Source organism: Emys orbicularis, chromosome 3 (assembly GCF_028017835.1).
Source record: "Emys orbicularis isolate rEmyOrb1 chromosome 3, rEmyOrb1.hap1, whole genome shotgun sequence".
In the NCBI taxonomy this organism is placed as follows: Eukaryota; Metazoa; Chordata; order Testudines; family Emydidae; genus Emys; species Emys orbicularis.
The window spans coordinates 62,192,991-62,220,362 of record NC_088685.1 but is presented as its reverse complement, the minus strand read 5'-3'; the positions used below and the strand labels follow the sequence as shown (position 1 = coordinate 62,220,362).

The 27,372-nt window shown below is 44.1% G+C and overlaps 1 protein-coding gene across 2 annotated transcripts in view; it reads left to right on the top strand.

The window, feature by feature from the left end:
* Positions 1–658: 658 nt before the first annotated feature.
* Positions 659–27,372, top strand: part of FILIP1 (filamin A interacting protein 1) — an 86,575-nt gene continuing 59,861 nt past the window's right edge. For both annotated transcript variants that reach the window (XM_065401270.1, XM_065401269.1), the window contains exon 1: positions 659–931. In XM_065401270.1, coding sequence (XP_065257342.1) covers positions 659–931 — 273 coding nt within the window. The remainder of the gene's footprint in view (positions 932–27,372) is intronic.

Below are 27,372 nucleotides of genomic sequence, written 5' to 3'. Positions count from 1 at the left end.
AGGAAGGTGATGTAGGTGTTAGGGAGGGATGGAGAGGTTGATGTCACAATAATCAAGACTGGAAATGATGAAGAGGGTCTGCAGAAGAGGGTTATCTCAGTTACCAACATTGAACCCAACACGCCACAGGTGAGAAGCTAGAGAATTATCCTAGTTTGTCACATTCCTTCTCACTCTGTCTCTTAGAAAACTTACACTCAAGGTATATGCTTTTATAAATATTAAGTGCAGTCTTATCTTTCAGCTAACTCTCATGTTAAATCAAGATGTGCCTCCAAACCCAGTGTTCTCATTTTTTCTTACAGTGAGCCAACCGAATGCTGAATGATAAAATAAAGAGACTGGAAAATTTTAGTTACCAGTTTCCCACATCATTCCAAGCACTGCAGAATGTAACTCACCTCAGTATGGTTACCCTGTTTTAAGGCTCTATTAAGTTTATAATCAATATTTTGATTCATTGGCTTCCAAAGACAAACTTGTTGACATGGGTGAGCTTTTCAGCACTCTTGCATTGAGCATGACATTAATCTTGGTATTGAGAATGAAACGATGGCTCTTCCTCTTGGCAATAATTCTGCTGTAGATCAAGTGTTCATGTAAATAGTTTTACATGCTTAGAAAATGCATCTTTATAATTTTCTCTCTCTAGGTGGGGATGAGATCCCGAAACCAAGTTGGAGAAAGCTCTCCTAATGGGCATTTCTCCAGTTCTAAGCCCATTGTCAGCAATGCAGAGAATGAAAACCTTCAGGAAGATGCCAAGAAAAAGAACAAATCTCATCGAAAGGAAGAGGAGGTCATGGTCTCAGGGACTGTAAAACGACACTTAAACTCACCGGCACCTGGTGAACGAAAGAACAAGAAATCCATAGAACTTTCTAAAGAGGACTTAATCCGGCTCCTCAGTATAATGGAAGGAGAACTGCAGGTAAATAAAACATCCTCTCTCTTATATAACTCTTCTGCCTTTTCTCCTTGTTACACTCTTCTCTGAGGGTATGTTTGCACTTGGAATTGGGGAGATAATTCCCCGCTCCAGGAGACGTACTCACACTAGACGTACTCACACTAGCCCTCACCAAGCTATTGCACTAAATATGGAGTGCAGCCACAGCAGAGCAAGCAGTGGGACAGGCTAGCTGCCCTGAGTACCTGCCTGTGAGAGACCCTAGGCAGACACTTAGGGAGGCTAGCCCCTCCTGCTGCTCATGCTGCCGTGGCTACACTATATTTTTAGCATACTTGCTCAATAAGAGCTAGTGCAAGGATGTCTCCTGCAGCTATGCATCACACCCCCAGCTCTAAATGTAGACGTACCTTGAGAGACTTGGGTTTCAACATTGGCACACACATTTAAGACAAAGGACTCCAAAGGCGGAGTAATGACAAATGAGAGTGAGTGGGTTGAGGTGTTTAGTGCAGAAGTCACTATTAAGTACAGCCTTATTGAAATCCTCATTAGTGATTTGCAGAGGAGGTGCAAAGGAGGGAGGAGTTGCAAAGGAGTTTCAGGGCTGGTCTTCACTACCCGCCCGGATCGGCGGTAGAAAATCGATCTCTCGGGGATCGATTTATCGCGTCTCGTCGGGACGCAAAAATCGATCCCCGAATCGACGCGTGTACTCCACCAGCCCAGGTAGGAGTAAGCGCCGTCGACGGGGGAGCCGCGGCGGTCGATTTGCCATCGTCCTCACAGCGGGGTAAGTCGGATCAGATATGTTGAATTCAGCTACGCTATTCCCGTAGCTGAATTTGCGTATCTGAAATTGATCCCCCCCCCCCCCCGTAGTGTAGACGTAGCCTCAGAAGAGAAAGAGAAATACTAAGAGGTTTAAAGAGATTAGACATGTGGGCAGAAAACAACCAAATGAGATTCAGATGCAAACAAGTACAATGGGGGAAACAACCCAGAATACAGTTATTCAGTGCGAGGGAGAAACCTGGAAATCAGTAATGCTTGAGGTGGCAGTGGGGCAATACATGAAACAATTTAGCCTTTTATACTGCACTTGTGTTTATATTTGTGAACCACAGCAACATTCCGAAAGCTATACCAATTTTCCTGGCTGAGTTAACACATTTACCTACAGCTGGGATGGTGCTATAACAGGGGGAATGGGATTTCTTTTCATAGTGGCGTCCCCTCTCTGCATTTCTCCTAAAACTACCCAGGTGCAGTTTAAATGCGGTCAGAGCTTTTATCATCCCCAGCCCCTTCTTTCCAGTGCACCACTATTACACAGCACTTTTTTTATGCCCTGCTTTTCCTGAAAGCCACATTCACTGGACTTTTCCTTTAGTTTTGGACTCATCCCTGTTGCCTCTCCATTAATCCACTGGCAGGAAACAATTATGTTGTGAGTGATCAGCCATTGAGAAACCTGAGTTACAACACCACTGCAAAAACATCAGGCCTGAGCTCATTACTGAACACTATTATTCCATCCATATTTCATCACCAAAATACCAAGGCACAGTCTAAGGTGCATTGGTTGGTTGCTTTCTTAGTAGATATGTATAAAAGAAAAATAATCTTGTCAGCAGAGAAGAGAAACCAACTTTTTTTTTCATGTAGTGGCAGAAACTAAATTGTTCTTTGTTTTTCGACTTTAATTTGTCACAAACAAAAGGCACCTTTCCAGAGGAATACAACCATAATTTTTCTATGACAAATGGAAATAAAGAGAATGAAATTCTGTCTGATTCAGTTTTACAAAAAGTCATGCTATTGCTTCTGGGGCAGAATTTCACTAGCCATGTGTACTGTTAAAAATGGAAAAATTTCACCTTGGATGAGATTTGCAACTATGTTTGAAAATATCAGTGTTAATTTTTGCAAAGCAAAATTGTCACACACAGCTGTAGTGTTGAATGCAGTCTGATCTGATTAATCATTTAACATATGTGTGGTTTCCTGAAAGATTTAAGCAGAAATCAGTTCAGTGATTTGTATGCATCACTGATGGGGGAGGGATGAAATACACTTTTGTGGTGAAGACACAAGCCTACATGGCAGGAGATTTGCTTCTATTCTTGGCTCTGTTGTAGAATTCTGTCTAACTTTGGTTAAGTCACTTACAGCCTGATCCACAGTGCTTAATTTGTGCTGGGGCTTGCCAGAGCTCAGCCCTGGCACCTCTAGACTTGGCAGTTCATAGCCCCGTGCTGGGCCCTTGGACAGCTCTGTAGACAGTGCTGCTGCCAGCCACAGCACAGAAGTAAGGGTGGCAATACACCATACCATGCCACCCTTACTTCTGTGCTGCTGCTGGCAGCGGCACTGCTTTCAGAGCTAGGCGCCCGGTCAGTAGCTGCCACTCTCTGGCTGCCCAGCTCTGAAGGCAGCACAGCTGGCAGCAGCAGTACAGAAGTAATGGTAACAACACCATACCATGCCCAGTGCTGGCCAGCAGCAGCCACTCTCCCACCACCCAGCTTGAGCCCCGCCACCTCTTTCATTACAAATTAAGCATTGCTGATCCTGCTCCCATTCATGTAAATTCCTGTAGACTTCACTGGAGCACAGCTGGGTCTTCAGTCTTTATCTCTCATTTTACATTGAGGGAACAGAAAGATTAAAGGCCCATCCATCCACCTCCTCATATGCCATATCCTCATATGGTAACTGAGCACAATCATCATCTGAACTGCAGTAGCATCCAAAGTTCTCAGTCAAGATTGTAGTCCCATTGTACTAGACACTATTCAAACAAATGAATAGTCCCTGCCACAAAGAGCGTAGAATCTATTGATACTTACCTACCCCACAAGAGGACTGTGAAGCTAAATTTGTTCGTGTCTGTGAAGCACTTTGAGATCCTCAGGAGAAAGGTGCTATTGAAGTGGAAAGTATTAATTGTTAATCCGTAGGGTTTTTAATATAGCTTCAAAAACCAATTTGAATTATTTACCCAATTATGCTAAATGTATTGAATTGTTAATAGAGTGGGCAGGCCAAAGAAGCCTGGCTTGAGATGAAGGTCTGGGCTTTGTGATCATAAATGAGGACAAGCCAAAAAAGAATCATGCCAGGGTGAATATTCTGGCACTACTCCCTGGCTGTCACAGTGACCTACTACACTGTATCGTTTTACGTACTTTCTTTTTCAGATGTGTATAGTCAACTGTAGTGGCTTGACAAGTGTTTTGATTCACAGAGCCAAATCAAACTCTGGGTTTAGCTTGGTCTTCAAACCTTCTGGATTGTTCAAATTACATTACTTAGCTGGTCTCTAGAACAAGAGACTCCTGTTAGCCACAGCTCTGGTGCCATGGTTTAAGTGCTTTATAAAGCACCTTTCCTACTCAAGATATTGAGACAGGGTCCAGGACATGCAAAATAGGGTGACAGCCTTGTCTTTGGAAACCATTTAAACACCAGCAGAACAAACATCATATAGACACATGTGACAAGGTTTTGTTGAGAGAATGACTGCAGGCTTTGCATCTAGGATTAACCAATATCTTTGCAAAAAGTGCCATCAAGTCTTTAACATCTACAAGGCAACAGATCTAATTTATCACACTTCTAACAATGCAGCGACCTCCCAGTACTCTGTTGCATTGCTGTCGGTACTGATGAGACCTTAGTATGGGATGTGAATCCCTAGCTTCTGCTCCAGGGGCTGAAAATGCTAACAAGCTATATGGACATCTCCTAACAGTGATAGTTATAACTTTTTTTAAAAACTACAGTGACCTACAGTAGCTCGCCTGAGTTTTGGTTCCTAGAGCCATGTCAGACACTGGTTTGTCTGTCCTCAAATTTCCTAGCTTGGCCATATCTAGTTACTGAGTTTACAGAAGAATAGAGTTTCATAAACCACTAACGTCACCAGTGCCTAAATATTGTTCTGTAAGAAAGTAGAAGGAAAAAATGCATTTACAAACTTGCAGTAATTAGACTTCGTCCCAATATTCATGGGCAGGAGAGCCTTAAGGACAGCCTCTCCAGGAGGGAATAAGAACAAGCTCATGCCAGGAACTGATTTAAAAAGCCACACACCGCTTGATACAATAGTTATTATTCTGCAGCATCTTACTGCTTACAGAAAGCAAGCAGAGATTATGTAGTCTTTAACCACCCACCTCATGCATGGGGGTAAACAATTTGCAGGGGATGTTTCCCCAGTAACAACATGAAAAATGTCTGCTGGTTTTTAAATCATGAAATATTGATTTAAAAAGAAAAAAGAACCTGAACTACAGTCAGACATGAAAGAATAATATCCCTGTGCCTAACACTTTCAGTGATTTCGATGACACAAAAGAAAAGGCATAGATTACCATAACAGAACAGCAGAGGCACCATGGATCTTTCCAGCTAAGGTGTCATCCTATCTGTGGTACACAGACTTTAGTCTGATACATCTACATGTTTGTACTGGCAAGAAAATATTCCCTCTATATTTTCCAAAGAGCAGCCATTAATCTACAGAAATACCCACCCCAATGTTAAACATTTCCTGATCAGGGGCCTGAAAGGAAACAGGAAGCAGCATGTACACATTTTTACCAGCCTCCCTCCTATTTCAGATTAAAAAAAACAATAATAAAATCTCGTTTGCAAATGCAGTACTCCACTAGGAATAGTTTATTTTTCAAGGAAAATTATTTATGAGCCAGGTTTTTGTCTGTTGCCTGACAGATGTAGGAAACTGTCTACCACGCTTAAAATCTACACTTCACACCAATTAAAGTAGAAGCACCTTTCAACTCAACCCTCTAGTTATATCCTCTGTGTTAGCATGATTCCCTAGTGTGGCACTGGTATATATCAGACACAGCTCAGAGGTTACCAGTTACATTTGTCTCTTGCACTCTTTAGACAAGCCATGTCTACACTACCACTTTTATCGGTATAACTTATGTTACGCAGGGGTGTGAAAAAAACAACATGAATTTACCACAAAACAGCTGCCCTGAGAAATTGTCAGTCTTCCAAATGGTCAGATGTAACATCTTTTTAGGAGCTTATTGTGAAAGGTGTAAACATTGCATGACAAATGGGCAGAGATTATTTATTAAGTTTGCAGATGATACCAAACTGGGAGGGATTGCAACTGCTTTGGAGGACAGAGTCATAATTCAAAATGATCTGGACAAATTGGAGAAATGGTCTGAGGTAAGCAGGATGAAGTTTAACAAAGACAAATGCAAAGTGCTCCACTTAGGAAGGAACAATCAGTTTCACACATACAGAATGGGAAGACTGTCTAGGAAGGAGTACGGCAGAAAGGAATCTAGGAGTTATAGTTGACCACAAGCTAAATATGAGTCAACAGTGTGATGCTGTTGCAAAAAAAGCAAACAGGATTCTGGGATGCATTAACAGGTGTGTTGTGAGCAAGACATGAGAAGTCATTCTTCCGCTCTACTCTGCGCTGGTTAGGCCTCAACTGGAGTATTGTGTCCAGTTCTGCGCACCGCATTTCAAGAAAGATGTGAAGAAATTGGAGAGGGTCCAGAGAAGAGCAACAAGAATGATTAAAGGTCTTGAGAACATGACCTATGAAGGAAGGCTGAAAGAATTGGGTTTGTTTAGTTTGGAAAAGAGAAGACTGAGAGGGGACATGATAGCAGTTTTCAGGTATCTAAAAGGGTGTCATAAGGAGGAGGGAGAAAACTTGTTCACCTTAGCCTCTAAGGATAGAACAAGAAGCAATGGGCTTAAACTGCAGCAAGGGAGGTTTAGGTTGGACATTAGGAAAAAGTTCCTAACTGTCAGGGTGGCTAAACACTGGAATAAATTGCCTAGGGAGGTTGTGGAATCTCCATCTCTGGAGATATTTAAGAGTAGGTTAGATAAATGTCTATCAGGGATGGTCTAGACAGTATTTGGTCCTGCCATGAGGGCAGGGGACTGGACTCGATGACCTCTCGAGGTCCCTTCCAGTCCTAGAATCTATGAATCTATGAAAAAAAAAATCCTTTAAAAACAAGGTTTCATTTTACAATTAATTTTAATGCTTATGAATAGTGGTGCTTGAATACTTTTTAGAGTGGGGGAGCTGTGCCCCCCCCTCCCGTCCCTGTCCTTGCCCCCTGCTGCTCTCTAGAGCTGGGGCCGGGAGCAGGGCCATGGGTTCTGGAGGGGGGGGTACATGGACAGGGGTAAGAGGGCTGAGGCTGAGGACACAGCTGGGTCGGATGTGGAGCCCCGTGTGCAGGGCCAGGAGCGGACCCCCAGGCATGGGTCTAGCAGCCCCATGTAAAACTAGGGGGTGCTGCAGCACCTTCCGCACCCCTGGTTCCCACACCTATGCTCATGAAAGGCATCAGACTGAGATCCCTGAAGACTGGAGTTCTTCATTTCTCTTAAGAGCAATAGACTCAGCATAGTCAATGTCAGTGCAAGTTTCCACCATACCACCAATTCTCAGCCTGGAGGGATTTCTTCTTGGTGTGTCCATTCAATCATTGGCCTCTCTGGATAGAGTGCTAATAAGAGTCTAATTTGTAACGTGAACGCCTGTACATTAGGAACTGGACTAAGGCTACCAGGTCACACTACACGTAAGGCCTTGGTTTTAACCTATAAAACTCTAACTGCTTTGGGCCTAGTTATCTGAGGGATTGCATCTCTTCCTACGTTACACTGTATCAGTTGCATACATTCAAGGTGCTCGAGCTAGTACTTCCAGTAATAAAAAAGAGGAAGCTGATAGCAGGACAGTCTACATTGGAGTCCTTGGCTAAGGTCTTGGCTAAAATGAGGTTTGCCCTAATCACAGCCATCATTGCCCAGCCGTTGGTGTGGCTGCACTAGCCCAGACCTCCACAGCTAACAGACAAAGCCACTAACTGCACTTGTTTATAGGTAGTTTATTGTAGTGTTTTGTCATTCATCTTTCTAATAAATAATTAAGAATTGTAAATTATTACAGCCTTTTCTTGCTCTTTCCTTTCACACCACTTTTCTTTCCTTCCATTGTATATTAATATATTCTATTCTACTCTACTTTACATTTCTCTCTTTGTCAGTATTTGACATTCACTCTTCCCTTAGCTTTCTCTCTCTTTTTCCTTCTTTTCTTTTCCAGCTATGTTCTTCTCCCCTTCCACAATGGTCTATCTTTCATTCCTCTCCAGTCTCATATCTTCTTCACCCTTCATCCCCCAAATCCACTCCTACTCTTGTCTCACTTACCTCTGATCACTATCTCCACTCCTCCCATCCACCACCACCATCCCTCTCCTTTCAGGGATCAAGCCTCTGTCCCCAAACTCCTCTTTTCCAGCAGCACCAAGTCTAGCCTGTTTCCACCACCCTCTCCAGTCCAGAAGTTCCACTCCAGGGAACTAGCTGAAGTAATCTTGGAACCATTAGTGATTATCTTTGAGAGCTCCTGGAGGACGGGTGAAGTCCCAGAGGCTGGAAAAGGACAAACATAGCACCTACCTTTAAAAATTGGAACGAAGAGGACCTAGGAATTATAGACCAGTCAGCCTAACTTCGATACTTAGAAAGATACTGGAACAAATTATTAAACAATCAGTTTGTAAGCACCTAGAGGATGATGGGGCTATAAGGGATAGCCAACATGGATTTGTCAAGAACAAATCATGGCAAACCGACCTAATTTCCTTCTTTGGCAGGCTTACTAGTCTTGTGGATAAGAGGGAAGCTGTAGACTATTTAGTAAGTCTTTTGACACAGTCCCATGTGACATTCTCATAAGCAAACTAGGGAAATGTGGTATATAAGGTGGGTGCAAACCTGGTTGAGGTCCAGAACCTGAGAGCTGGGCCACGAGAATCCTAGGAGGAAGTGGGATCAAGAACCATTGAGAGCGTTGTCAAGTTCATCTAGCTGGGCTGCAAGCAGAATTAAAATGGTCGCAGCAAACCAGATGTTCTTCAACAAATAGTTCTCACTACTTCCTGCAAGAATACTTGTCTTACTGATGGACACAAAAACATCTTTGCTCTGAGATTACGTTCAGGATTTATCAAATCTGTGTACTACCTGTATTGCTATATGGATCAGAACCCTGGACTCCCACAGGGTCTAGGAATGGCTAGAGCAAGCGTTCTCAAACTTTATTGCATTGTGACCCCCCTTCTAACAACAACAATTACTACATGACCCCAGGAGGGGACCGAAGCCTGAGCCTGCCCAAGCCCCACCACCCCAGGTGTGGGGGGCCGGGGCAAAGCCCAAGTCCCACCACCCTGAGTGATGAGGCCAAAGCTGAAGGCCAAGACCTTCAGCCCCAGGCAGGGGGCCTGTAACCTGAGCCTCGCTGTCTAGGGCTGAAGCCCTCAGGCTTCAGCTTCGGCCCCGAGCGGTGCGGCTCGAGTTTCAGCTTCGGCCCTGGGAAGTGGGACTTGGGCTTCGGCTCTGGCCCTGGGCTCCAGCAAGTCTAACGCCAGCCCTGGCGACCCCATTAAAATAGGGTCCTGACCCACAGTTGGAGAACCGCTGGGCTAGAGGCATTCCATATGTGCAAAATGTCAGAGTCTCCCAAAGATCTAGTTTTCCTTCCATTGCTTGTTATATTCAAAAGTGGTGTTGCGTGTTCTTTGGCTGTGTTGTCAGAATGGACAAAAGCAACGAGTGCACTATGCGGTCAAACTCTCCATTGAAGCTTGAAAGAATGCATACCCTGACCCTATCTGGCACTGCCTTTGCGGCTGCTTCAGAAATGCATGGATTTGCAGGATTGAGCCAAAGCTGGGAACTTCACTACATGATGCCTAGTGCAGTGCTCTCAAATGTGGTCACTCTGGAGGGTGCAATGGTCTTATATTAACAGGAGTGTCATATGTAAGACACAGGAGGCAATTGTCCTGCTCTATGAGGTGCTGGTGAGACCTCAGCTGGAGTGCTGCATCCACTTCAGGAAAGTTGTGGACAAATTGTATAGCGTCCAGAGGAGAGCAACAAAAATGATAAAACGTTTAGAAAAGCTGACCTATGAGGAAAAGTTAAAAAAAATGGGCATGTTTAGTCTTGAGAAAAGACTAGGGCAGGGGAGCTAAAAACAATCTTCAAATATGTTACAGGCTATTATTAAGAGGATGGTGACCAATTGTTCTCCATGCCACTGAAGGTAGGAAATTTAGGTTAGATATTAAGAACTATAAGGGTAGATAGGCTCTGGAATAGACTTCCACGGGAGGTTGTGGAATCCCCGTCATTGGAGGTTTTAAAGAACAGTTTGTATAAACACTTGTCAGGGATGGTCTAGGTTTAGTCGGTCCTGCTTCAGTGCAGAGGGCTGGACTTGATGACCTCTTGAGGTCCCTTCCATCCCTACATTTCTATGATTCTTTGATTCTTAAGGTCCTTAATAGACTATGTGTGTTTGATGATGATGAAAACTGGTTGAAAGACTACTCAAAGAATAGTTATCAATGGCTAGTTGAGGACAAATCTAGTGGGGTCCTGCAAGGGTCTGTCCTGGTTCTGGTACTATTCAATATTTTCATTAATGAGTAGGATAATAGAGTGGAGAGTAGTCTTATAAAATTTGTGATGATACCAACTTGGGAGGGGTTGCAAGCACTTTGGAGAAGAGGATGAATTCAAAATGGCCTTGACAAATTGGAGAATTGGTCTGAAATCAAAAAAACCTTATCTCCACATTTGGAGATCAATATTAGTCTACATTTAGATAACTATGTGTACCTACATAACTTTACTGTCCATCTTCTATCTTCTTACATCATCTTTCCTCCCATCTCTCTTGGGTATTTACAGTGCTGTCACTGTGGCAGTAAGAACTGTTTCTGTCCTCTTGTACTGTATTTGCTTCCATCAGAAATTGTGACGATAGGCTTAAACACTGTTGTGATGGGTGATATGGAAAGTGGTTAAAGAAATACTGGACATACTCTCACATTCTTGAATTGATTTGATTAAATAATTAGTTGCTTGTATACTGGAGCAAGGAAGGTGGGGCTGTTGGTGGGGTGGTATATGGAGGTGCTACATTATGATTTGTGAGGGGGACTCACTTAGAAAGGGAAGTGAGGAAAAGCTGCTGGAGAATCAATCCAGAGGGAAGCAACAGAATCAAATGGTGTATGTGAGGTGAGGGAAGTGGAGGGAGTTCTGAAATGGCCATCAGGAGTATCAGCTGGTGTGAGACGCGTTGGTCATCTGGAATGGAGTGTGGGTGACCAGGATTGATAAACCTGTGTCTAAGAGGTGAGGAGGAGAGCCGAGTTATTAACTATGCTGAGCATTATGAGTGGGTTGATTTAGTCCACTCTTATCTGATCATATTACTTAGATGAGAGTTAATTTTACTAAAGCATTGAGAAAATTCTAGATATATACACAGCAACAGTAAAAAGGAGGCAGGTAAGGTCAGTGGCAGGAGAGAGAACTAGGCTAAATGAAATGGAATTAAATAAAAGGGTAGAGTGATGGAGGAAGGGAGATGAAGAGGAAAGGAGGAATGGAACAGAGACCAGTGAATTTGAAATAGAGAGCAGGAAGAGGAAAAGGAAGGAGGGACTGAGAAAGAAGGAAGAGAATGAAGGAGAAGGAGGAACTCGACATGGCAGCAGAATGATAGCACTAGAAGTAGCAAAAAACACATCAGAAAAGAGACCTTGAAATGGCTTATGGACCTACAACTGCATCTAGAGAATGTTACTATGCAGAGGCCATATACAAGAGAGAGAGAGCGCAAAAAACAGTATTGCTACAAGGAGCTAAACTATTCCCTCAGATCTGACTGAATACATGTTGCTTTTCTAGCAACTCATGTTTTTGACATGATACCAAACTAAAGTAGATTTCAGATGGTAAGGGCTTCATGAATGGAATTGTTATCTGAGGTAAATTCCAGCTAATCATCTGTTTTGCTATAATTACGATCACTACACTGCTTAAGCACTGTGATTCAAGGCAATCTGAGCCAGCATACCACAAGTCTGTACTCCCAAAAATTTAGAATTACAAAATGGAACCCTGCTGTTTTTGCAAGAGAAAGTACTAAGACACAGTTTGCTGAAGCATGGTGATTTATTTCAGCATTTTCCTGTTTCCACTGAAGTTAAGCTGGCTCTTTAGTAATAAAACTGCCTTAAAAATAGATAATTGTTTAAAAATTTTGTTTATAAAAACATCAGCTGGAAGTTTTTATACTGTTATCTATATTTAACTGTAGAGTGAATAGCTTCTTCATAATAGCTCTGTCTGTCCTCCTCCATGAACTGTGAACACCAGAGTTTGTCTCTGTTGTGCCAACTAAGCACTGGTAACAGAACAGAGAAGGAATAACTGGGGAGGGACGGGTATCAGCTCCACTGAATCTTCTAGACGAGACTTGAGGTAGGGCTAAGAGCACCTTGTCATGCTGGCTGGAATGGCTCACAACTGAGAGTGCGAACCTCAGGGCAGATTGTCAAAAGCAGGGTAGACACCCCAGACTGGTGGTATGTTCTTCAATTAGATTTCACCAACCGTAACAAATGTGAACTCCTGAGTCACTGTAACAGTCTGACCATGGAGTCACAGCCAGTCCCCTTGGGCACTTCAGTCTATCTTGTTACCCAGGCAAGCTGGCCTTAGTGATAAATGGTCATTTACACCAAAAATCACAAAATATTCAGGTTGCTCCCAGTCCCAAGAGACCAGTCACTTACCCCAGATCAATTTGTACCATACATCTCACACCAAAGACAACACTGGTAGCTAATTAAGGATTTATTAACTAGGAAAAAGAAATGAGAGGGTTATTTACAGGTGAAAGCAGGCAACATATATACCAGGAGTGGCCAAACTGCAGCTCGTGAGCCATATGCAGCTCTTTTGCAGTTAAAGTGCAGCTCCCAGAGCCCTCCAAACCCACCATTCTCCATCTACCAGACTGGTGGTGGAGCTCAGAGCTTCTGCCCTGTGGTGGGGCTAGGGACTTCTACCAGAGACGACGGCTGCCTGTAAGAGTGTGTGTGTAGGGGGGGTCACAGTTTAAAGGTTCGGTCCTCCCAACAGCTTGAGTCACACACCCCTAGGCACACTCCCCCGCTTTCCCTCAGTGGCCCCACCCTTCAGCTTCCAGGTGTTAGCTCTGCGTGGGGAGGCAGTGGCAAACAGCTGGGAGCTACAGGGAGGGGTCTCTGTTTTAGCTCCTTGGGGAGAGGCAGCAGCAAAAGCAGCTGAAGCCCCAAGCCCAGGCAGGTGCCTCCCGCAGGGCTGAAGCCCCAAGCCCTGGCAGGTATGCCCTGGCTCTCGAACTTCTGAAGATTGTCATATGTGACTCAGAGGGTCAGTAAGTTTGGCTACCCCTGATACATACACAAATGAGTTTGGTCTATGGTTCCAAAAGGTGACAGAGATGTAGTAATCTGTCAAGACTGAATGTCTTTTTAGGGCTAATCCAGGTTGACCCTGGGGATCTCTGCTTCTGCTTCATAGCTCCAGCCCTATCAGAGTCCGAACAGCAAAGAGATGAAAAATCTTCATGTTAGCCATCTTTATTCCCTCTTCCAGAATTCAAACTGATGGGGCCTGCCTTCTCGCACATAGCACCTTCCTGGGTAGAAGAGGGCCCTTATCCAGCCTTTTTGTTGTGATGTTCCACAGTGGTCCACTTACACTTGATATTTCTTCTGGATGGGTGGGAAAACCACTTTTCTTGTCTAGGTTCACAAGTTCAGAACAGGGATTTTTACAGTTATAAAGCAAAATTTACATATTATAGCATGGAATACAGACATTTTACAAATAAGATTACTGCACGCAGCAACTTACAAGCATTTTATAGAGTCTAAACATTAAACACATTCTTACAAGTTCAACACCCGTCTTGAACAATATTAACATACAGGTGAGCTAGTCTGGTTTCCAGCTATGAATTTGTCAGTGCTCAGTGGATGCCTACAACTTTGGCAAGAGCTGGCTCCTGGTTTACCAGTGTCACACACATTTCTTCGGAAATATCCTTAGCCTTCTCTTCTTAGCCTTTCAAAATTGAACAGTCTGGCACCACCATTCCTGAAACTATAAGACACAGTCTTTCTCCCAGAGGTGTCAATGTCTGAACTTCCATTGGCTTCCAGGGGAGCAAATTATGATCCACATTCTTTAATTGCCTTTTCTTCCATTATTACCTTTTGAAGTTAATGGATAAAAGGTTTTTTTGATCAGCTGACATCAGAAGATATTTTGTCCTTCAATTAATAAGGAATTGTGTAGTAACAATGATGGGAGCTGCTTGTATAATTTCCCATGTACTTCACTGAAGACTCATTCTTTACTGAGGGAACATGTCAGACACTCTTGTAACACACGGCAGTTTTATAGTCACTCCAGCTCTAAACTATCTGGGATTCTTGAAACAAACTTGCGGTGAATGTATGTATCACAGGTCACATTGCAGGGCAGTACTGAGTCATCAGTCATTAATTAATGTTCGAGTTTGTGGCTCCTAGTCTGGTTTTATTGGCTTTACTGCCCTAATGGTGTATTTATTAAATTTGTGTCTCCTGATCCTCAGCTGAGGAGCAGATAATCTCTTGAAATCAAAACTAATATTTTTCCTTCCAAAAATGCATTTTAATAACAGCAAATATAAGCTTTCAAACCATACTTGTGGGAACCTGAACTCTGAGAAAGTGTCTTGTATCTAGGGTTACAGGCTCCACCTATTGGTTGATTTAAATGAGAGAAATGTAACATTTTCACTCAGAGAATTGTTGGCTATTCTCATGCTCCTGGATCTTGCCACATCTTCCATAGCTTACTGGCTTTGACCTCAAGATTCTGCATGATGTTCAAAAAAAAAAAAAAAGTTGAGTCTGACTGATTTATTTTAGTGGTCTGCATACAAGAGTCAGCAATGACAAACTATTACCCAAAATGTAGAATCATTGATAGACTGTCCAAGGGATGCCGTCCTCTAAACACACCCACTGAGATTTGCAAATGAAATATTTCTGAGTCCTAGAAATGATAGATTCTTTTTCTCAGAGAATTTAGCATAATTTCCTAACAGACCCTTCTCCCCCCACAACAACAACAAAAATAGAGCGCCCTTAGACCAAACATGTGTAGTTCTTAACTTATAATCATCTGTCCCCTCTGTGTCTGAAAGAGACAAAGAGAGGAGTTCAGGTTTATAATGGAAAACTATTGCCTTGAGGGCTGAAAAAGTAAATTACAGTGAGATATTAAGTGTGTTAAATTTCATATGCTATTGGCGCATAAGTTGGGAGGACCAGATTTTTTAGATAACTTCCATAAACATAGTTTTAAATGGTTGGTTAAGCTGGCAAGTATCTTCTGTAATGTAGTCCTAGTTTTACTGCAGCTATGTCAATCATCAGTAAATGAATGTTCATCATTGGCATACAGAGCACTGAAATCCCGCTTGTTGGAAGCCAAGGAAACACTTGGACAAGGCAGAGTTCTGTATACAGTTCATTACCAGCACCACCTACTAGCACACATTTGTGTTTGTGTGTATCATACTCTGGATTAAGCTGAGATCTCACACAGGGCGGCAGCAGGGTTTCATCTGCAGTTCATCATCTTGACTGCTGGGGCAGTGAGGCATCAGAGTACCTCGTGTCCCCTCATGCTGCACCCCCTGCAAGCTTAATGATGGTGTACTCTCTAGGCACACACTAAAATGATATGCAAGGTATGTTTGTATTTTTGTCATTGTGTTCCCTACTCATTCCCAACTGGGCTGCAGTATGCAAATGAATTAAAAAGAAGGGTAATGGAGGAGAGATTACACTGAGGCGACAATGGCACCACTTATCAATGAGCTGATTACAATGGTTATAGGCTTTTCTGTGCTATTTATATCCATAGTATCTGAGCGTGTTACATTTTATTAGCCCTTTTTGGCCCTGACCGTACATTTTGCTATCCCATTTTGGCTCAAGAAGCTAGCTAAAAATCCAGGGTACTGCAGGTTGTTCCAGCTAGGAGAGATTGGTGGAGTCAGGTATCTGATGCAATCTTGTTTATTTACAAGGAATGTACAAAGTCCTGTTTCCCTGAACACAGGAGGAACCAATCAACAGGAGATAGTTGTGAGAGAGACCTCTTGGGAAAGGGCCTCCTGTTCTTTGCAAACAGCTCTGACCTCAGACCTGATTCTGTGACTTCCAGAGATCTCCGTAACATTCTCTGCTTCAGCCCCAAGGGCTGCGGGACTCTGGAGCTGGCAGCCAGCGGGGCCCTGGCAGAGTTCCAGTGACAGGTGACAGCAGTGACAGGAGGCCCCCTGCAAGGTTCCAGCGACAGGTGACAGACTCCTGAGTGGGCCCTCCACAGGGTTCCAGCGATGGGCGACAGCCTTGTGCAGGGGAAAGGGAGGGGGACACCTCGGGCAAGTGGCTGGGGGTGTCCCGTTTTCTCTTTGGGAAATATGGTCACTCTGCAGTTCCCAGCTGCCATGGGTGGAGGGGGGGGCTCCCTGCAGCTTCCAGCTGCTGCGGGTAGAGGGGGAACCCCACAGCTCCCAACCACCACAGTGGCAGGAGAAACCATGGAGCCACAGCAGCAAAAGTCACGTCTTCTGTGAATTTTTGTTTATTGCCTGTGACCTGTCCATGACTTTTACTAAAAATAATCATGACAAAATCTTAGCCTTAATTATGAGACGTATGCATGGGTAATATTTAAGGAATAATGTATTTATATTGGAAGTGTACGTATGGACTTCGAGTTGCAATGAGTCCCAGGGAATAATATATCTCAGTGATGGCCCATTCAAGCAGGAGAAAGTTGTCACCCATCCTATTCAGCTGGTGATCCAATGCCAGCCTCAATTGTCTAGCTTTGCTTAGGAGCAAGAGTTTCAATGGAAAACCATCAGAGGCAACCGTAAACAATTGAAACCACTTGAAGGTTAAAAAAGGAACATTACAACAAGACAGGGATTTGTCCTGCCTGTGAATAGAGACAAAAGACTGTTTCAGTGTAACACAGAGTGGGGAAAGGTCCTCTGGAGCCTTTCAATGAGGAGTGGAGATATTCTCATGAAAAATTGGATCTTGATTCTTGTGAAGCCAGCCAGCTCTGCAACAGACTGAACTTCGGGGGGGAACCTACTTTATTAGAAAGAAAAGGTAACTATTAAGTGTAAACCCAGCTTTGTGTTTCATGATTTTGTTTTGTATTGTAGCCATTTGTTTCCACCACTCTCTCTTATTTCTAGTAGAATAACTATTCTTTCTTAAATATGCCTTCTTTTGTGTTGTGATAAGTGCTTACAAGTGCTCTGCGCCAGTAGCGTAGCTGGGGGGGAGCGGGGACGCGGCCGCTCCCCCACCGAGCACAAGTGGCACCTTTTTAATTTTACTCACCCGGGAGTGGGGGGAAAAAAGGCGCCACCCGCTGCAGCGCTTTTACTGACGGGGCAGCGCTCCGGGTCTTCGGCGGCACCTCGGCATCGGGACCTTCACTCGCTCCAGGTGTCTTCGGCGGTACTGAAACTTCATCGCCGAAATGCCGCCGAAGACCTGTGGAGCGAGTGAAGGGCCCGCCGCCGAAGACCCGGAGAGCCGCCCCGTCAGTAAAAGCGCCGCAGTGGGTGGCACCTTTTTTTTTTTTTTGCCCCCCCTCTTCCCTCCACCTGGCTACACCACTGATCTGCGTTTTACAGGAGCAATGATTTAAGGTAAAACTGGTAAAATGGTGTACACAGCTCCCTTGGGGGCAGAGGATCTGGTATTTCTGTGAGTAACCAGCCTCAGGGGCTGGATATCACAGGGGAACAATTCAAAGGAACTCTGGGACTGGGGTGCACCTCTTGTTCACTTGCAAGGCAAAGATGGGGCTGGTATAGCCCAGAGGAGAGTGGCTGAAAGGCTGGTGCCATTAAGGAGCTGACACACAGGCAAGACTCCCTTATGCTGGTGGCAGGGGGTAACAAGGTGACTCACTGTCACAATAGTTTCTTCGCTTGCAGCCTCAAACCTCTTTTGGCCAGCACTACATTTTGCTTGAACTGGCTGTGTGTGGCTTTCTTTTTCTGGCTGTTTCTGCTTCTCTTAGCTTGTCTCGCATCCATACACACGCACACTCTTATCTAAAACAATCTCAAGTGAAGTCCTCCACCCGCATAATTCTATTTCCTGGCTGGCGGGGGGCTACTGTAAAGGAGCTAAACTGTCTTACAGCTCTCGTAAATGAAGGGTGGTAGTTTCACCCGCCCGCTTCAGTGATCTTTCACTCAACCCACAATAATGTATTCATGAATTAAGCCTCATAACATCCCCAGGAGGGAAGGAAGTATTGTCATCCCCATTATACAGACTGGGAATTGAAGCACAAAGATATTAAATGATTTGTGCCAAGGTCTTAAAAGAAGTCTGTGGCAGACCACAAGCAGAGCCCAGATCTCCTGATCCTAATCCAGAGTGTGGACCACAAGAACACCTGGGATAAGAGGGGAATGAGAGGAGGAGCAAAGGAGGCTCTCCCCTGATATCACAATTCAACCCACCTTTTTCTTCCTTTTTTAATTAGGTACCAGCTAGTCATGAAATAACAGGCCTGAGTCTCATTCACATTAAGGCTGTTCTACATGACTCTGGTATAGCAGTGTAAAAAAGGCCTTAAAATGGCTATACTTTACTCCCACTTCAATGACTTTTACACTGCCAGAGTGGCATAAAATCCTGTAAATCAGAATTAGATGCAGTAAATTGGTTACCTACAGGTTTTTGTGATTTCAAGATCCTTCCTTGAAGTGTTGCTGACTATGAAGGCATTAGTACCAGTGAGAAAGCATGATCCCCTCTTCTTGTTCAGGGGAAACTAATTTTCTTTCAAGAGGTTGGCTGTTGAGGAGGGTGTTATTGAGTGGATGTTGAAAAATTGTAAAGGGTTCAGAAAAGAGCTATGAGAATGATACAAGGACTGGAAAACCTGCCTTATAGAGACAGACTAAAGAGAAGGTTAAGATGTGACTTGAGCACCATCTACAAATAGGAGCACAGGGAAGAGATTTGATTGTAGGAGGCTCTTTAATCTAATGCAGTGGTGTCCATACTTTTCCTCTTGTGTCCCCCCATTAACAGTAATTGAATGCACACACACACACACACACACACACATCCCATGTGGCCAGGAGTGGGGGCTTAGCCGTAACCGGGAGCTGGGGCTGCGGCCGGGAGTGCAACTGGGTGCTGGTGGCTGGGGCCAAAGCAGCGCTGGGTGGCACTCCCTCCCCGCTCCCCATGGGGGCTGGCTTAAGGCCCACTCTGCCCCCCCCCCAGACTTTCCTCCATGCCTGCCTAGAGGGGCGTGCCCTACAGTTTGGGGACCACTGATCTAATGGACAGTACCATAACAAGAGCATGTGGTTGGAAGCTGATGCTAAACAAATTCAGATTGGAAATAAAACACATTTTATAAGTGAAGGTAATTAGGCACTGGAACAATTTACTAAAGCAAGTGCTGCCAAATCTACCACATCATGTTTTTAAATCAAGATTAGGCGTCTTACAAAAAGGTATGTTTTACCTTAGCCAGAAGTTATGGGCTTGATGCAGGAATTCCTGCCTGGGATTCTATGGGATGTGATATACAGGAGGTCAGACTAGATGATCATAACAGACCCTTCTAGCCTTAAAAACTATGAAGTCAAAGTTATTAACTATTGGCAAAATCTGCTTTGAACAAAGTTACCTTTTATAGCTTGAAGAAAATTGTATAAACTTTGATCATCTACTACCATGATTTTACTGCAAATCAGAGCATAGATTTAAACATCAATAAATTCTGTGACTAGCTTGCTGTCTGCTGGAAGGAGAATAAAATCTAAAATGAGATCAGCAAACAAATTATTCACTGTAACACAGAACCCCAGAGAAATCTTGAAATGTGGATAAGAGTCTTTTTTTGTGCAACTGTGGATGATTCTTCCCTATGTACAATCTACAGATTGTTTGAAAAGCATTCTTCTTGTTAGCTAGTGCTGTTCAGTTTGTGGTCTCTACTTGTTGCTGGGTACAAGTCATGTGCACAATGTTTTTATATGGTTAGTAGTGGCTAAGATATCATTTATGTAGCTGGATATAGCAAACCCCAAACAGCAGGTTTAGCCATTGTGATGCATTCCTGAAGCATGTAAGACATATCCCAACATGCTTTGATTTGTGTACATAATCTACAGTGACCTTTTGAGCTTGCTTCTCCACTGCCAAAGATCATGAAACTGTAAATCTGTATGTTGCAGCAACCTACCCATTATTTGATAATACAGAGCAGAGCTCCTTTTCAATGTCAACAAACAAGAAATTATACTGCAGCCTTTTAAAAGTCAGAAAGCATCAAGCAGTGTGGAGTTAATACTTCTAGGAGCCTTGCCATGGGAATTTGCTGGCCCTAGCCCAGACTACAGATAATTAATTATGTCAGTGAAAGGCTCTGGTGGCCTGTTCTCTTCAGAGAAAAGTGACATCATCTATGGAGCTCTCTGGCAATAAAACAGAACAAAGCTGTGTGGGCAGGAAATAACAGACAGATGTCTTCTAGTGCTCATTTGATCTGTTTCGAAGCTTTCTGTAAGAAGTAAAATATTGCTCAGTGTTTCTCCTCCATAGCACTGCCATCTTTAGCTTGGACTTTTTTTTTTTTTTTTAACTGTAAGAGGCCAGATTATTCTCTGATGTAACTCCACTGGTGTCACTTCAGTGGAGTTTACAGAGGGGACAGTTTGACCCTACATATGTCTCCCTCCCACATGCTGATTTTAATAGGACTTTCTGTATTATCATTGTAAGAGACTCACAGCAATATACAGTTCACAGCTATCACATCACACTGACAGTGTCATAATGTAAGGTAAAAGTTATTCACACTGTGGACAGGATAACACTATTCAGTTTCATTTTCCCAGCATTTCTAGAACTATCTTGCATTTTTGTAAAATTTCACTAAACTGTTCAACAAAGGCTGAAAGTCAAGTTTTCATCCCTGAAATCTCCCAGCTCCTTAAACTGCAAATTGTAAGTCACATAAATAGACCTGGGCCTGTAGATATCAAAACAAATTCATTCAAGGGAACTGCATACCACCAGGTGGTGGGGAAGTTAGCTCAGGTGAAAAGCAGTTTTTGTGGACAATAAAAACTCTTTAAACCTAGGGAAACTATGCATCTGTTTCCAGAGGGAAAAAGACAGCATTTTTTCATGTTTGGAGTTATTATACAAGTGAGAAAAAACATACTACCAAGCTTTTCTGTAAGACTGAGAGCTATTTCTCAAGATTTTGGCAAAAAAAAAAATAGCAATGTGCAGTGGTGCTCAGTGACAGTATCCAAGCTTCCAGCTTTGAAGCAGCCCGTGCAATGGATCTTGTGCACAGTAAACATTTGATCCCAACAACCCATGCCTAGCTTGTCTGCTACCAGGGCCAGCGCATCTCCCCGGATCCAAAGCATGCTGCTATTCCCAGCCTCAGTCAAGGAGGTTTATTTTCCTATCAGAGGTAAACAAACAAAAACACAGTCTTAACTCAATCCTGAGCCCCAGGCTTCAGGGCCACCCCCTCCCAGAAGTCTCTAGCACTCCTGCTCCTGGTAGCCTCCCAACATCAGTCAGCTCTGTTCCCCTCCTGGATCAGCATCCATAGGGCTGCTTCCATGAGCTGCTTGCCCCCTTGCTCCAGGGCCCAACCACAGGTGCTAGCTCCAATCTGCTGTGGCTTTTCCTCTCAAGGGCTCAGCCTGTCTCAGTCCTTCCTCCTGCCAGCTGCCTACTAACAGCCCTTGAGAGTATGCCTACACAGCAAAGAAAAACCCACGGTTGGCCCAACTGGAGGGCTGTTTCATTGCTGTGTAGACTTCCGGGCTCAGGCTGGAGTCTAGAAGTCGTCTACACAGCAAGGAAAGACAGCCTCACCCACCCAAGTTGGCTGGCACAGGCCAGCTGTGGATTTTCCTTTGCTGTGTAGAATTACCTTGATAGGCCCAGGTGTAGCCCAGCCCTCTTTAATTAGCTCGATTGGGCTCACCTGCTCCAGTCCAGGGCACTGGACTCAGTCTATGGACAGAGCCCAGCTACCCTGTGACAAAGTGGTTGTAAGAGTACATGGGGATACTTTGAGGAGGTAGGATATTAATGGAAGGACCTTAAAGGGACAATTTAATATTATATGGTTCAAAGGAGCCTCAATTTGATATCTTGGCAGTGGCCAATTTTTATTTCGTCATTTATTTTTTTCTTATTTTAATACAAAATGTAGGACGATTTTTTTTAAATATTTAAATTAGTCTATTAAGAATCTAACAAGAGAACGGGAGTTACAAAATCTAAGGATTTGGACTTTTGTTAGCAACCTTACACTGATATCCGTGTTTGCTTATAATGTCCTCTGAGACACAGTAGGGTTACAGCTGCCTGAAGAAGTCGTCTGCATTAATTTTATCTAGATGAACCCTTACTGTACACATGCATAACCTGAACTGTCTAACTGGAATTTCCAGAAACAAAAAGTCCCTTCAATCTCTGCAGTGACATATCACCCAGCATGACTCAGATACAGCTGAGAACAGCCACCTGATTTCCTTGAGAGGAGTGTAATATGAGGCCTTGCTCTTGGTCTTTATTAGCACTATGTGAAAAGCTTGCAAAGTCTATTGGAAATTAGCCACTGGTAGGATCACCACACTGCATGAGGAACCTGTGACCTTATCTAGTTTCTGATCCTGTACACAGCAGCTGTTGCACTATTAATAAACTGCAGGTGTAAAATAACAGCACAAGTAATAAAAAATGTGCTCCTATCCATGATTTCACAGCTACTGTCATGCCATTAATCAGAGATAAAATATGACTTTGTAAACTTTGATCCTGTATTATATGGTGCTTTTACCTGTGTAATCATTCCAATGTGCCATGATGATTAGAAAGGCAGTTTTTGAAAGTGAAAAATACCAGATGAACTTCTAATGGTTTCCTGAAAGCATTGCTTATGAATGATATCATTTGCCCTTAACTTTACACCACACTCCTTCCTAATAGCTTGGGGAATTCTCATTATGTTACTGAAATAAAGAAGCTCTTTGATCAGCAAATTCTAAACTAATTACTGTTTTAGGCAGCAGATTATTACTGATAGGCAGGTAGCTCTGAGAAGATGTGGTGCCACTTAGCAGGAAGGCAAGTTATGCAAAGCCAGAATTGAAGAAAGAAGTTGAGAAACTGATTGGCTCAGGGGCTTGGTATGAGCTTTACTTTCACCAATGAGTCATTGGTTTGACTCCAATCCAGCCCATTTTGGTAATGACTGAAAACAGATATAATATAATGGCTCTTTGGTGGTTTATGTGAAACAAGTATCAGGGGGTAGCCGTGTTAGTCTGTATCTACAAAAACAACAAGGAGTCTGGTGGCACCTTAAAGACTAACAGATTTATTTGGGCATAAGCTTTCGTGGGTAAAAACCTCACTTCTTCAGATGCATCTGAAGAAGTGAGGTTTTTACCCTCGAAAGCTTATGCCCAAATAAATCTGTTAGTCTTTAAGGTGCCACCAGACTCCTTGTTTTTTATGTGAAACAAGTTTGACTCACTCAGTCCAGCTTGTAGTGGACAAGTGTCCTATCACAAAACATGCCACCTCAATGGGCACTAAAGTGTAGCTTTGTCAGCAGTCTGATTGGAGAGGCTAAGGACTGAGTGGGCTTGGAGACCAAATTGCAAACTCACTCAGAGCTGATCTCCTGGGTCAGAATGGTAAGAAATTGGCAGGGCATGAGGGGGAAGCTTGCGTTGTTTCTGCTCATGCAGAACTGGTTTGTCAACAAATCAAGACCATTGGTTGCCAGGCTGTCAATCACTTTCCCAAGCAGTGAATGACACCATTTTTTCTAAACCATGGGCCTAATTCTCATGTATGCTAAGGCCTATTTATGCTGCTTTGGCAGTGTAAATGGCCCTTACTGTGGGTATAAGTGTAATAATGTATGTGATGTGGTGTGCGTAAGGTCTCTTAACCCTACCAGAGCAGTGTGAAGGAGTTGCAGTGTTTAACAAATAACACCATGGAAGCTTTTGTTCTTCTTCTTTGAGACGTCCCTGAGGGTGCTCCACTCCAGGTGCTGGTGCATCCCTGCGCCTTCGCTCGGAGAGTTGTACAGCAGTATCCGCACGGGCTGCGCAGCGTACACGGCTGGGACTCCTCAGGTCCTTCTCTACCGTCCCCAGCCTGAGACGGAGCTCAGTGGTCCCACTCAAAACTTTTTTTTGCTTTTGCATAGTTAGTTAGTTTGTTAGTATAGTTAGTATAGTATTTTAGTCAATATTTAGTCAAAGTTTTATTTTCTTCTACCCTCCCCCTTTCCCCCCCCAAAAAATAAGTTATTTTTCCTCCTGTTTTTCCCCTCACGGTTAGTTAGTGACTTTATATTATGCCTGGCTCCCCGGGCTTTAAGAGATACACTACATGCAGAGAGGCCATCCCCATCTCTGATGGACATTCTTAATGCGTCCGTTGTTTGGGGGAATCCCTTGTCCCCCCAAAATGTGCCCATTGTAGCAAGCTCAAAGCCAGAGCACGGAAGAACAGAGACCTGAGGCTCAAGTTAATTTTGATGGATAAGTCCCTCAGACACACCTCTGATCCAGACATGAGTCCTTCTCAGGATAGAGCCCTCCTAAGACTAACAAGGACAAAAAATCAGTAAAAAAGCGGCCAGCCTTGTCACCTCAGAGGGACCAAACTGCCTTCAAATGCTCCCGAGAAGGTCTGTCTCGTCTGTGTCGACCGCACCACGGCTCAGCACACTCTAGGCACTTCCGATGCCGTCCATACTCCGGTTGCTGCCAATACGCACTGCTCTGGTGCCAAGGCCAATAGCTTGAAGTTGCCTGCCTCTCCTGTCACGGTACTGTTGGCGCTGCCTCAGGTGCACTTGTCTAAGCTGCACACAACCGCTGGTTCAGCTGTGGCACCAACTCCTCAACCACCTCTGGTGATGCACACGGTGCCACGCCAATCAGCACCAACGAACCCTGTGGTCCCGTTGCTGCACTCAGCACAGTACCCATCGGCGCCATCTACATGGGCACCACGATGTCTTCATCAAAGGGATTTGCTTGTTTCACCAACCCCGAATCTCCCTTGCTGGGTACAGATGTCTCACCAGGAACATTGGGACTGTACCTACAATTATCCCCTTTCCCCTCTCACTTTTCTAATGATGGGGATGATGAAGTGGAGGGAGTTTTTTCACCACACCACTTCTTCCCAATCGACACATCTACTAATGCTGGACCAATAAGATCAAGGTCCTCATACACCAGAGACTTACCACCCTGGTATGGGCACCCTTGGATGGGACCACCCATGCCCTTCCCCAGACAATGGCATGGAACCCATGGGAGTCCTACAGGAGACATCACACCAGTCGACACAGCCCACGTAGAGGTGACACGAAATCTCCTCCTCAACCCTCACACACCTCTGTGGTGGAGGTACAGGAGGAACCTGCAGATATGTATACAGAAGATGTGCCACCCGATACCTCTCCAAATAACAATAATCCATTTTCCTCACCTGCTGAGGCTATTATGCCACCACCGCTGACAACGGCAGATGATTTCACCCACTTTCAAGACCTATTTTAAAGGGTGGCTAGCGAACTCAAGATCACTATGGAGGAGGTGTCAGACATGCAACATGAACTGACAGATATCTTGCAACCTGCAACCTCCTCCAAGATTGCCCTCCTGATCAACGGAGCTATCATGGACCTGGCCAAGAACATCTGCAAACTCCAGCCACTATACCCCCAACCTGCAAGAGGGAAGATCGGAAATACTATGTCCCCTCCAAGGGCTCACAGTTTCTTTTCACACATCCAGGCCCAAACTCACTGGTAGTGGAAGCGGCAAACCAAAGAAACAAGCAGCAGCATTTCCAGTCTACTCCTTCTGACAGGGACAGTAAAAGAATGGATTTATTTGGCCGCAAGATTTATGCATCCTCCACACTGCAATTCAGGGTGGCAAACTATGCCGCCCTCCTAGCCAAATATGACCATAAAAATTACAGGAAATTAATGGAATTTATTAATGATCTTCCAGAAGAAAAGAGATAGCAATTTAAGGCAGTGGTCTCTGAAGGGCAAATAATTTTCCACACGCACTCCAGGCTGCCCTTGATGCTGTGGACACCACAGCCAGTTCCACCACGACAGCCGTTGTTATGGGCTGGGTGTGATGGGTTGGGTCACAGAAACCCCCTTTGGGACTGCCACCTGATGTGCTGAGACTACCTCTAAGCCCATTTTCCCTTGCAGTTTGGGACTTCAATGCCCTGCCTGGTTGTGCCAAACACGCTTGCCTGCTACAAACACAGACCCAGGTCTGAACCACGTCCCCCAAAGCTGCAAGCTTAACTGAAAACAGCTTAAGAAGTGCTCCTGTCTCCAGCACTCAGATACCCAACTCCCAATGGGGTCCAAACCCCAAATAAATCCGTTTTACCCTTTATAAAGCTTATACAGGGTAAACTCATAAATTGTTCGCCCTCTATAACACTGATAGAGAGATATGCACAGCTGTTGTCCCCCTCCCCCCAGTATTAATACTTACTCTGGGTTAATTAATAAGTAAAAAGTGATTTTATTAAATACAAAAAGTAGGATTTAAGTGGTTCCAAGTAATAACAGACAGAACAAAGTGAATTACCAAGCAAAATAAAATAAAACACGCAAGTCTAAGCCTAATAGAGTAAGAAAACTGAATACAGATAAAATCTCACCCTCAGAGATGTTTCAGTAAGCTTCTATCACAGACTGGATGCCTTCCTAGTCTGGGCCCAATCCTTTCCCCTGGTACAGTCCTTGTTCCAGCTCAGATGGTAGCTAGGGGATTTCTCATGACTGCAGCTCCCTTTGTTCTGTTCCACCCCCTTAAATCTTTTGCCCAAGCCGGGAATCCTTTGTCCCTCTGGGTCACCACCCGTCCTTCTAAAAATGCTCAGTCGCAGAGCAATCTAAGGTCAAATCGCTATCCACCCAGAGGATATCCAACTGGATATCAGAGTGCATCCGTTTGTGCTACCAACTAAAGAAGATACATCCTTCAACCTCTATTAAGGCACACTCTACCAGATCTGTGTCAATGTCTGTTGCATTCCTACGTAACATTCCCCTCATAGACATCTGCAGGGTTGCTACCTGGGCTTCAGAGCACACCTTTGCCAAACACTATGCCTTTTCTCAGGGACCCTTGACTGACATTCGAAGGGCCCAAGCTGTGCTGTCTACGGCTTTCTTTCCAGATCCGAAGTCCCTACCATCCTAGAGATACTGCTTTTCAGTCACCTGGAGTGGAGCACCCAAAGGTACATCTCTCAAAGAAGAAGAGGCGGTTACTCACCTGTGCAGTAACTGACGTTCTTCGAGATGAGTGTCCCTGTGGGTGCTCCACTACCCAC